At 43.4% G+C, this 12,301-nt stretch overlaps 1 protein-coding gene across 3 annotated transcripts in view; it reads left to right on the forward strand.

Annotated features, from left to right (window-relative positions):
- The window catches only part of LOC139540846 (CREB-regulated transcription coactivator 1-like), a 28,145-nt gene that overhangs the window by 1,656 nt on the left and 14,188 nt on the right, over positions 1-12,301 (forward strand). For 2 of the 3 annotated variants that reach the window (XM_071344852.1, XM_071344853.1), the window contains exons 2-8: positions 8,421-8,537; positions 9,071-9,196; positions 9,427-9,488; positions 9,742-9,836; positions 10,407-10,483; positions 10,584-10,627; positions 10,930-11,153. In XM_071344852.1, the coding sequence (XP_071200953.1) occupies positions 8,421-8,537; positions 9,071-9,196; positions 9,427-9,488; positions 9,742-9,836; positions 10,407-10,483; positions 10,584-10,627; positions 10,930-11,153 (745 nt within the window). The remainder of the gene's footprint in view (positions 1-8,420; positions 8,538-9,070; positions 9,197-9,426; positions 9,489-9,741; positions 9,837-10,406; positions 10,484-10,583; positions 10,628-10,929; positions 11,154-12,301) is intronic. The other variant, XM_071344854.1, reaches the window with a different exon arrangement.

Here is a 12,301-nt window from a genome sequence, read left to right on the forward strand (position 1 = left end):
AGACATGCTCAATAGGTGACATGTCTGGTGAGTATGCAGGCCATGGAAGAACTGGGACTTTTTCAGCTTCCAGGAATTGTGTACAGATCCTTGTGACATGGGGCCATGTATTATCATGCTGAAACGCGCAATCGCCTCAACAATGTGCCTCAGGATTTTGTCACGGTCTCTGTGTGCATTCAAATTGCCATCGATAAAATGTAATTGCGTTCATTGTCCGTAGCTTATGCCTGCCCATACCATGGGGCACATGTTCAGCTTCCCTGAGACGGTTTTTGACAGGTTGTGCAAACCCAAAGTTTCATCAGCTGTCCGGGTGGCTGGTCTGACGATCCCACTGGTGAATAAGCCAGATGTGCAGGTCCTTGGCTGGTGTGGTAACACGTGGTCTGCGGTTGTGATGCCGGTTGGATGCAACATGTAAAGTGTTGGTCCTGTGAAGTTCTAGACAAACTGTCAAACAGTCTCAGGGAAGCTCATCTGCGTGCTCATCGTCCTCACCAGGGTCTTGACCTGACTGCAGTTCGGCGTCGAACCTGACTTCAGTGGGCAAATGTTCTAATTCGATGGCCACTGGCACACTGGAGAAGTGTGCTCTTCATGGATTAATCTTGGTTTGAACTATACCGGGTAGATGGCAGACAGCGTGTGTGGGCGAGCAGTTTGCTAATGTCAATGTTGTGAACAGAGGTCCCCATGGTGGCAGTTGGGTTATGGTTTGGGAAGGCATAAGCTACGGACAACGAACAAACGTGCATTTTAACGATGGCAATTTGAATGCACAGAGAGCGTGATGAGATCCCTGAGGCCCATTGTCATGCCATCACCTCCTGTTTCAGCAGGATAAGGCACGGCCCCATGTCGCAGGGATCTGTACACAATTCCTGGAAGCTGAGAATGTCCTAGTCCTTCCATGGCCTGCATACTCACCAGACATTTACATTTACATTTAAGTCATTTAGCAGACGCTCTTATCCAGAGCGACTTACAAATTGGTGCATTCACCTTATGATATCCAGTGGAACAACCACTTTACAATAGTGCATCTAACTCTTTTAAGGGGGGGGGGGTTAGAAGGATTACTTTATCCTATCCTAGGTATTCCTTAAAGAGGTGGGGTTTCAGGTGTCTCCGGAAGGTGGTGATTGACTCCGCTGACCTGGCGTCGTGAGGGAGTTTGTTCCACCATTGGGGTGCCAGAGCAGCGAACAGTTTTGACTGGGCTGAGCGGGAACTGTACTTCCTCAGAGGTAGGGAGGCGAGCAGGCCAGAGGTGGATGAACGCAGTGCCCTTGTTTGGGTGTAGGGCCTGATCAGAGCCTGAAGGTACGGAGGTGCCGTTCCCCTCACAGCTCCGTAGGCAAGCACCATGGTCTTGTAGCGGATGCGAGCTTCAACTGGAAGCCAGTGGAGAGAGCGGAGGAGCGGGGTGACGTGAGAGAACTTGGGAAAGTTGAACACCAGACGGGCTGCGGCCTGTTGGAGGTCATTTTGCAGGGCTCTGGCAGTGCTCATCCTTGCACAAAGGCGGAGGTAGCGGTCCTGCTGCTGGGTTGTTGCCCTCCTACGGCCTCCTCCACGTCTCCTGATGTACTGGCCTGTCTCCTGGTAGCGCCTCCATGCTCTGGACACTACGCTGACAGACACAGCAAACCTTCTTGCCACAGCTCGCATTGATGTGCCATCCTGGATGAGCTGCACTACCTGAGCCACTTGTGTGGGTTGTAGACTCCGTCTCATGCTACCACTAGAGTGAAAGCACCGCCAGCATTCAAAAGTGACCAAAACATCAGCCAGGAAGCATAGGAACTGAGAAGTGGTCTGTGGTCACCACCTGCAGAATCACTCCTTTATTGGGGGTGTCTTGCTAATTGCCTATAATTTCCACCGTTTGTCTATTCCATTTGCACAACAGCATGTGAAATTTATTGTCAATCAGTGTTGCTTCCTAAGTGGACAGTTTGATTTCACAGAAGTGTGATTGACTTGGAGTTACATTGTGTTGTTTAAGTGTTCCCTTTTATTTTTTTGAGCAGTGTATAAAGGTTGAAACATTGAGCATGTTTGGGATGCTGTGGATCGACGTGTATGACAGGGTGTTCCAGTTCCCGTAAATATCCAGCAATTTGGCACAGCCATTGAAGAGGAGTGGGACAACATTCCACAGGCCACAATCAACAGCTTGATCAACTCTATGCGAAGGAGATGTGTCGCGCTGCATGAGGCAAATGGTGGTCACACCAGATACTGACTGGTTTTCTGATACACACCCATATCTTTTTATAAAGGGATATGTGACCAACAGATGCGTATCTGTATTCCCAGTCATGTGAAATCCATAGATTAGGGCTTAATTAATTTCAATTGACCGATTTCCTTATGGATTGTAACTCAGTAAAATCTTTGAAATTGTTGCATGCTAAGTTTTAGATTTTTGTTCAGTGTGTGTGAGAGATAAACTCAGCAAAAAAAGAAACTTCCTTTTTTCAGGACCCTGTCTTTCAAAGATAATTCGTAACAATCCAAATAACTTCACAGATCTTCATTGTAAAGGGTTTAAACACTGTTCCCCATGCTTGTTCAATGAACCATAAACAATTAATGAACATGCACCTTTGGAACAGTCGTTACGACACTAACAGTTTACAGATGGTAGGCAATTAACGTCACAGTTATGAAAACTTAGAACACTAGAGGCCTTTCTACTGACTCTGAAAAACACCAAAAGAAAGATGCCCAGTGTCCCTGCTCATCTGCGTGAACGTGCCTTAGGCATGCTGCAAGGAGGCATGAGGACTGCAGATGTGGCCAGGGCAATAAATTGCAATGTCCGTAGTGTGAGACGCCTAAGACAGCACTACAGGGAGACAGGACGGACAGCTGATCGTCCTCGCAGTGGCAGACCACGTGTAACAACACCTGCACGGGATCGGTACAGCCGAACATCACACCTGCGGGACAGGTACAGGATGGCAACAACAACTGCCCGAGTTACACCAGGAACGCACAATCCCTCCATCAGTGCTCAGACTGTCCGCAATAGGCTGGACTGAGGGCTGGTAGGCCTGGAGTAATGCAGGTCCTCACCAGTCATCACTGGAAACAACGTCACCTATGTGCACAAACCCACCGTCGCTGGACTAGACAGGACTGGCAAAAAGTGCTCTTTGTGGTTTTGTCTCACCAGGGGTGATGGTCGGATTCACGCTTATCGTCAAAGGAATGAGCGTTACACCGAGGCCTGTACCCCGAAGCGGGATGGATTTGGAGGTGGAGGGTCCGTCATGGTCTGGGGCGGTGTGCCACAGCATCATCGGACTGAGCTTGTTGTCATTGCAGGCAATCTCAACGCTGTGCATTACAGGGAAGACATCCTCCTCCCTCATGTGGTACCCTTCCTGCAGGCTCATCCTGACATGACCCTCCAGCATTACAATGCCACCAGCCATACTGCTCGTTCTGTGTGTGATTTTCTGCAAGACAGGAATGTCAGTGTTCTGCCATGGTCAGCGAAGAGCCCGGATCTCAATCCCATTAAGCACGTCTGGGACCTGTTGGATTGGAGGGTGAGGGCTGGGGCCATTCCCCCCCCAGAAATGTCCGGGAACTTGCAGGTGCCTTGGTGGAAGAGTGGGGTAACATCTCACAGCAAGAACTGGCAAATCTGGTGCAGTCCATGAGGAGGAGATGCACTGCAGTACTTAATGCAGCTGATGGCCACACCAGATACTGACTGTTACTTTTGATTTTGACACCCCCCCCTCCCCCCCTTTGTTCAGGGACACATTATACCATTTCTGTTAGTCACATGTCTGTGGAACTTGTTCAGTTTGTCTCAGTTGTTGAAACTTGTTATGTTCATACAAATATTTACACTTGTTAAGTTTGCTGAAAATAAACGTAGTTGACAGTGAGAGGACGTTTCTTTTTTTGGTGAGTGTATGTGTATATATATATATATATATACACACACACACACACAGAGACTGAGTGTACACAAAATTAACAACACCTTCCTAATATTGAGATGTCGAAAGCTGGAGCATTCTTGATTTTATTTATTAGGATCCCCATTAGCCGACGCCAATGGTGAAAAGCTAGTCTTACTGGGATCCGACACATAACGAAAAGTAATTACTGACAAAATACTCTACAATTTACATACAGTACATTTAAAAACATGTAATGTGCATGTGTGTGCATTTATCAGTTACACATACAGTCGTGGCCAAAAGTTTTGAGAATGACACAAATATTAATTTTCAAAGTCTGCTGCCTCAGTTTGTATGATGGCAATTTGCATATACTCCAGAATGTTACGAAGAGTGATCAGATGAATTGCAATTAATTGCAAAGTCCCTCTTTGCCATGCAAATTAACTGAATCGCCAAAAAACATTTCCACTGCATTTCAGCCCTGCCACAAAAGGGCCAGCTGACATGTCAGTGATTCTCTCGTTAACACAGGTGTGAGTGTTGACGAGGACAAGGCTGGAGATCACTCTGTCATGCTGATTGAGTTCGAATAACAGACTGGAAGCTTCAAAAGGAGGGTGGTGCTTGGAATCATTGTTCTTCCTCTGTCAATCATGTTTACCTGCAAGGAAACACGTGCTGTCATCATTGCTTTGCACAAAAAGGGCGTCACAGGCAAGGATATTGCTGCCAGTAAGATTGCACCTAAATCAACCATTTATTGGATCATCAAGAACTTCATGGAGAGCGGTTCAATTGTTGTAAAGAAGGCTTCAGGGTGCCCAAGAAAGTCCAGCAAGCGCCAGGACCATCTCCTAAAGTTGATTCAGCTGCGGGATCGGGGCACCACCAGTACAGAGCTTGCTCAGGAATGGCAGCAGGCAGGTGTGAGTGCATCTGCACGCACAGTGAGGCGAAGACTTTTGGAGGATGGCCTGGTGTCAAGAAGGGCAGCAAAGAAGCCACTTCTCTCCAGGAAAAACATCAGGGACAGGCTGATATTCTGCAAAAGGTACAGGGAATGGACTGCTAAGGACTGGGGTAAAGTCATTTTCTCTGATGAATCCCCTTTCTGATTGTTTGGGGCATCCGGAAAAAAAGCTTGTCCGGAGAAGACAAGGTGAGCCCTACCATCAGTCCTGTGTCATGTCAACAGTAAAGCATCCTGAGACCATTCATGTGTGGGGTTGCTTCTCAGCCAAGGGAGTGGGCTCACTCAAAATGTTGTCTAAGAACACAGCCATGAATAAAGAATGGTACCAACACATCCTCCGAGAGCAACTTCTCCCAACCATCCAGGAACAGTTTGGTGACGAACAATGCCTTTTCCAGCATGATGGAGCACCTTGCCATAAGGCAAAAGTGATAACTAAGTGGCTCGGGGAACAAAACATCGATATTTTGGGTCCATGGCCAGGAAACTCCCCAGGCCTTAATCCCATTGAGAACTTGTGGTCAATCCTCAAGAGGCGGGTGGACAAACACAAACCCACAAATTTGGACAAACTCCAAGCATTGATTATGCAAGAATGGGCTGCCCTCAGTCAGGATGTGGCCCAGAAGTTAATTGACAGCATGCCAGGGAGGATTGCAGAGGTCTTGGAAAAAGAAGGGTCAACACTCCAAATATTGACTCTTTGCATCAACTTCATGTAATTGTCAATAAAAGCCTTTGACACTTATGAAATGCTTGTAATTATACTTCAGTATTCCATAGTAACATCTGACAAAAATATCTAAAGACACTGAAGCTGCAAATTTGTGGAAATTGAAAAATCTGAAAAATCTTTCTTTAACTGGTCTCCTCCCCTTAATCTATACTGATTTGAAGTGGATTTAAAAAGTGACATAAATAACGGATCACAGCTTTCACCTAGTCAGTCTGTCATGAAAAGCAGGTGTTCATAATGTTTTGTACACAGTTCATGTATAAATATATACAGTACCAGTCAAAAGTTTGGACACACCTACTCATTCAAGGGTTTTTCTTTACATTTCTTCTACATTGTAGAATAATAGTGAAGACATCAACTATGAAATAAAACATATGGAAAAATGTCGTAACCAAGAAAGTGTTCAACAAATCTAAATATATTTGCCTTAATGACAGCTTTGCACACTCTTGGCATTCTCTCCACCAGCCTCACCTGGAATGCTTTTCCAACAGTCTTGAAGGAGTTCCCACATATGCTGATCACTTCTTGGCTGCTTTTTCTTCACTCTGCGGCACAACTCATCCCAAACCATCTCAATTGGGTTGTGGTCGGGTGATTGTGGAGGCCAGTTCATCTGATGCAACACTCCTTCTTGGTCAAATAGCCCGTACACAGCCTGGAGATGTGTTTGGTCATTGTCCTGTTGAAAAATGATTGTCCCACTAAGCCCAAACCAGATGGGATGGTGTATTGTTGCAGAATGCTGTGGTAGCCATGGTGGTTAAGTATGCCTTGAATTGTAAATTAATTACTGAGTGTTACCAGCAAAGCACCATCACACCTCCTCCTCCATGTTTCATGGTGGGAACCACACATGCTGAGATCATCCGTTCACCTACTCTGCATCTCACAAAGACACGGCGGTTGGAACCAAAAATCTAAAATTCGGACTCATCAGACCAAAGGACAGATTTCCACCGATCTATTGTCCATTGCTCATGTTTCTTGGCCCAAGCAAGTCTTTTCTTCTTATGGTGGCCTTTTTAGTTCGACCATGAAGGCCTGATTCACGCAGTCTCTTCTGAACAGTTGATGTTGATGTCTGTTGCTTGTACTCTGTGACACATTTTTTGGGGCTGTAATCTGAGGCTGGTAACTCTAATGAACGTATCCTCTGCAGCAGAGGGAACTTTGGGTCTTCCTTTCCTGTGGCGATCCTCATGAGAGCCAGTTTCATCATAGCGCTTGATGGTTTTTGCGACTGCACTTGAAGAAACTTTCAACGTTCTTGAAATGTTAAGTAATGATGGACTGTCATTTCTCTTTGCTTATTTGAGCTGTTCTTGCCATAATATGGACTTGGTCTTTTACCAAATAGGGCTATCTTCTGTATACCACCCCTCCCTTGTCACAACACAACTGATTGGCTCAAACGCATTAAGAAGGACAGAAATTCCACAAATTAACTTTTAACAAGGCAAAGGGTGTGCAAAGCAGTCAAGGCAAAGGGTGGCTTCTTTGAAGAATCTCAAATATGATATATTTTGACTTATTTAATCCTTTTTTGGTTACCTCGTGATTCCATGTGTTATTTCATAGTTTTGATGTCTTCCCTATTATTCAACAATGTAGAAAATAATAAAGAAAAACCCTTGAATGAGAAGGTGTCATAGTGCTTCATATCATGATGATACTCGTCTCGATCAATAAGAGAAGATTTGAAATAGACAAGATGGCGACATACACATTTTCGGATTACTTCATGTAGTGAAACATTTATTTTTAACTGAGCATTTTCTAAATTCAAACGAATCCCCTGCAACTAGACGTGGAAGTTTAGAAGACACATTGTCTTCCAAGTCGGGAATTTGGTCAAATTCTCTGTGCTACGCTTAACTTTACCTACCTTATAACGCCTATCAGCCATCTGGAACAGTAATAGCAGTAGGACTAAGCTGTATTTTTAATAGCTGCTTTGACAGCACCTAAGAAACCCCCCTCCCCAGCACCTAATGTGTGTGTGTGTGTGTGCACGCTGAGGTTTGACAGATTTGCAAAGTTTGAACTTTGATGGCAGATACTGATAACATGGGATCAACTATCCTCTTGTAGACCTTTTAGTAATACGTGCAATGCAAATAATTGACTCGTTTTGGTTGGTTACTGGCAATCATTCTTGTCAGTCAGATTTTTTTTTTTAAATACATTTAAAAAAAACAATGTCCATGTTAGTCTGTTTATTCATCCCCATAAAATCAGGCCTTTGTTTAATCCATCATTCATGCAATTCATTAAAGCAATTGGTGATCTTAAACATTTAGTAGTTATTGCCAGGTGTATGGTGGTGAACCTACCCGTTATGAATATCATAAAGGAATTGTTTAGGAGTACAGAATGGATTTATGTTGTGCTTTTACAACATGATTATTATTATCATTATTATTATTTTTTAATTACAAATCTAATTGAAAAAATAGAAACACCATTTGACAAATCTAAGTATCCATCATTACACAGCGATGTCTTTCCTTATGAGATTGACACCCTCCAGCTATTAGGCTTAGGCCTACGGACTTTGTCCACACGTTGCACAAACTTGATACTGCCTCAAATCAATTAAGATATGAACAGTTTACGGGCCCATATTAACCTATGTCTTATCTCATCTGGCCTTTTAGATGTGGTCTATCTTTAGCACTGTGGAACGTTTTCTATCAATATTTTGTGTGTAATCTTTCATGTATCAGTTTACACATCCATTCATGCTTTCATACGATTTTACTTTGCACAGTTGCAGTTACAGAAGACCCAGTATTTGCAACTAGGGCAGAATCGTGGACAGTACTATGGAGGCTCACTGCCCAATGTCAATCAGATTGGAAATAGCAACATTGACCTGCCTTTTCAGGTGAGCTCACAGCTTCTCTATCAGTTGGTAAAATGTTGTTTTTAATTTGCGTGATACAACAATTAAATCTCACCTGAGGGAAATTTTATCTTTCAGAGCTTTCATGATAGGCTAAGAATCACCCTCGCGTTACCCTATATTGTTAACAAGAATCCAATTCAAGAGACTTCTCTAGTATTTTACAATTTTGAAGACTCGTCCTGCTTTATCAGTATTGATCCACTGCATTTGTCTGGAAAACCAAGTCTCAGAAGAAAGCTAAATTTGAGCATCAGACACTCACCCCATCTTGAAATGTTTAAAAAGATTCCCAAAAAACACATACAAGGAGCCTTTGTCATTGCTTTCTATATCATGGCTTTCCATTTATTTTAAACATTTTTGCTAACTTGAGTATGAGGGCCCATAGCTTGACCCATTTGAAATGAATACATTTGCACCATATTATATCAAGACATTTTAATTTAATTTTTTGTGTGTTTTCAAATGCCCAATTTTTTTCTTGTATGGTTTATTTTGCTAATCCTGTCCAGAATTCCGCTTTGGACACCAGTCGGTCGACCAGGCATCACGGGCTGGTGGACCGTGTTTACCGCGATCGGAACCGTATAACCTCGCCCCATCGCCGGCCCCTCTCTGTGGACAAACATGGCCGCCAGATATCCTTTGTCTGCACTCAGCTTATTTTGGACTAGAACAGAATGGTCTTTACAAAACTTTGACTTAATTAGTACTTGTTTTAAAACGGTGTGTCATTGTCAGATCATGCTTACAGTTAGACTTTGCAGTTCAGTAAATTAATGCTGATAGTTAACTTGACCATTCAATTATATAGGTTTAGGTTTGATTTTATATTTCACCACCATTTTCGTCCTTAACTGAGGTCCACATTGACAGCTGCCCCTATAGCTCCGTGTACCTCTCACCCCCACCGGATACCAGTTGGAGGAGGTAGGCCATTAATGTCCTCCTATTCAAAAAAATAAAAATTAAACAAGTGTTTTTAGCCATTTCATCTACATTCAGGAAAAACACAGTGCATGCAATGTCTTTGTAAATTGCAATTTTTCAAATAGAAATGGCATGTTCAATTGAACTAAATGATATTTTTTACCCAGAGTCAGACATAGCATGCCAGATATGAGGTTGGGGAATAGGGGCCACAGAGACATTTTGTTGACCTTCCTTCGTTCTAATGCCACAGGACAAACTCTGACTCAGCACTACACCAGAACACCATGAACCCTGTGCCCCAGGATGTGTTTGCAGGGGGATCACAAGAGCTACAGCCTAAACGAGGTAATGGAGGATCCAGTTACATGGACAAGGAACAGCTTCTATTAATTCAGGCCTGATTCAATTTATTCCTGTATGAATCCACATGTCCACGAAAGGATAAGCCACTGTAAAATCGTCTGGATAATTTATGACATGAAGGTGTTGTGTTCCACTAACAGTTTTTGTCCATGTTGGAGCAGCTATTCTCTTTCGGTGAAGCGATCACATTTTGATTTGTGTTCAACCAACCACTGCTTATTGATGAGGGAAAGATTGTTGTAGTATTTTGAATTATATTGTGCTATACAGAGTCATTTTCTTGAACGGAACTTATCTTCTCTGGGAATGGTCTCAATTGAAATTCCTCAAGATGACGTGTGAAAATAGAGCTATACTATGGTCTTCTGAAAACTGGAAGTATCTAGCTACCTGTCATGGAGATCTACCGGTTGTTTTTACTGTCCCCAAAACCATTATGCAGTTTCATTTCACTACAGGAAGAATGCTACATTGAAAATACTGCAATGTGGGTTGATTTGAATTGAGCTTAGTACCTTCAATTGTCATTTATTTGACTCTGCCCCCATTTAGTGCTGCTGCTTACAGTGCCTGGGACTGAGGAGTCTGAATCAGATGCAGACAAGGATACACAATGGGATAACAAAAAGGTAAAGGAGCGAACATGTAGCCTTCTTGTATCAGTGCTTGCTCACCATTTTAGGGCATTTTTTTCACATGTTTTTTTTACTGAGTGTACTTTCCCTCTAGAATGACTCATCAAGAACCAAGTCCTGCGAAGTCCCTGGGATCAAGTGAGTAATTGCTGCACCATTCATCTGAATATGGTGCACCGGCAGGACCATACCATGTAGAAAGGTGCTTTGTGAGAAAGAGCTGCCCAGGGCTTGAATTATGTGACTCGGTGAAGAGAACATGTCTGTGTGTGAGAGGACCTATGACACCATATGACTAGCAACTGTTATTTCAACACACAACAACAACGAGAAATGTCATCATTCATAAAAACCAACAAATAAAAGTAATTTTATAATGGATTTTCTTTTGCGTAGTGCTGTTTTAGGAAATATGTATACCTTTTCTTTCTCCCCTCTAGTATATTTCCATCACCAGATCAGGAAGTGAACACGTCATTGATCCCGGCCACGCTCAATACGGGAGGCTCCCTGCCTGATCTGACCAACATCCAGTTCCCCCCACCGCTGCCCACTCCGCTGGATCCAGACGACACTGTGGCATTTCCTTCCCTTAGCTCATCCAACAGCACAGGCAACCTGACCACCAACCTCACCCACCTCGGCATCAGTGCTGCCAGCCACGGTAAGTCATCGATGGCGAAATGAATCTGGCAAATTTGAAAGGTTTATGATATTCAGATAAAAATGTAACCAAGGATACTCTACGGATTTTCATAAAAACACCAAGCAAGTTCTGTAACCACCTGGTATGGCATCTGACTGTAAGGCACTACAGAGGGTAGTGCGTATGGCCCAGTACATCACTGGGGCCAAGCTTCCTGACATCCAGGACCTCTATACCAGGCGGTGTCAGAGGAAGATCCTAAAAATTGTCAAAGACTCCAGTCACCCAAGTCATAGACTGTTCTCTCTGCTACCGCACGGCAAGCGGTACCGGAGTGCCAAGTCTAGGACCAAACGGCTCCTTAACAGCTTCTACCCCCAAGCCATAAGATTGCTGAACAATTAATCAAATGGCCACCCGTACTATATACATTGACCCTCCCCCCTTTGTTTTTACACTGCTGCTACTCGTTGTTTATTATCTATGCATAGTCACTTTACAAATTACCTTGACTAACCTCTACCCCCGCACATTGACTATGTACCGGTACCCCCTGTATATAGCCTCGTTATTGTTATTGTTATTTTATTTTTTTCACTTTAGTTTATTTAGTAAATCATTTCTTTGCTCTATTTCTTGTTCTGCATTGTTGGTTAAGGGCTTGTAAGTAAGCATTTCACGGTAAGGTTTACACCTGTTGTATATGGCGTATGTGACAAATATAATTTGATTTGATTTGTTAGGGAGTATTTCTCTTTTGCCAAGCTAATCCATCCAAGTGACAGGTTTGGCATATCAAGAAGCTGCTTAAACAGCATGATCATTACACAGGTGCACCTTGTGCTGGAGACAAATGTGCAGTTTTGTCACACAACACAATGCCACAGATGTCTCAAGTTTTGAGGGAGCGTGCAATTGGCATGCTGACTGCAGGAATGTCCACCAGAGCTGTTTCCAGATAAGCCACCTCCAACATCGTTTTAGAGAATATTGCTGTATGTCCAACCGGCCTCATAACCACAGACCACATGTAACTCAGTAAAATATTATAAATTATTCCATGTAGTGTATTTGAGGAAGAACCATTCATTCAATCCTGAAAAGATTTCACAGAATGATTATGCATCAAGTTACAGAAACGGCATTTTCCAAGCTTAGGAAAGCTA

This window comes from Salvelinus alpinus, chromosome 16, assembly GCF_045679555.1.
Source record: "Salvelinus alpinus chromosome 16, SLU_Salpinus.1, whole genome shotgun sequence".
NCBI classification, from domain to species: Eukaryota; Metazoa; Chordata; class Actinopteri; order Salmoniformes; family Salmonidae; genus Salvelinus; species Salvelinus alpinus.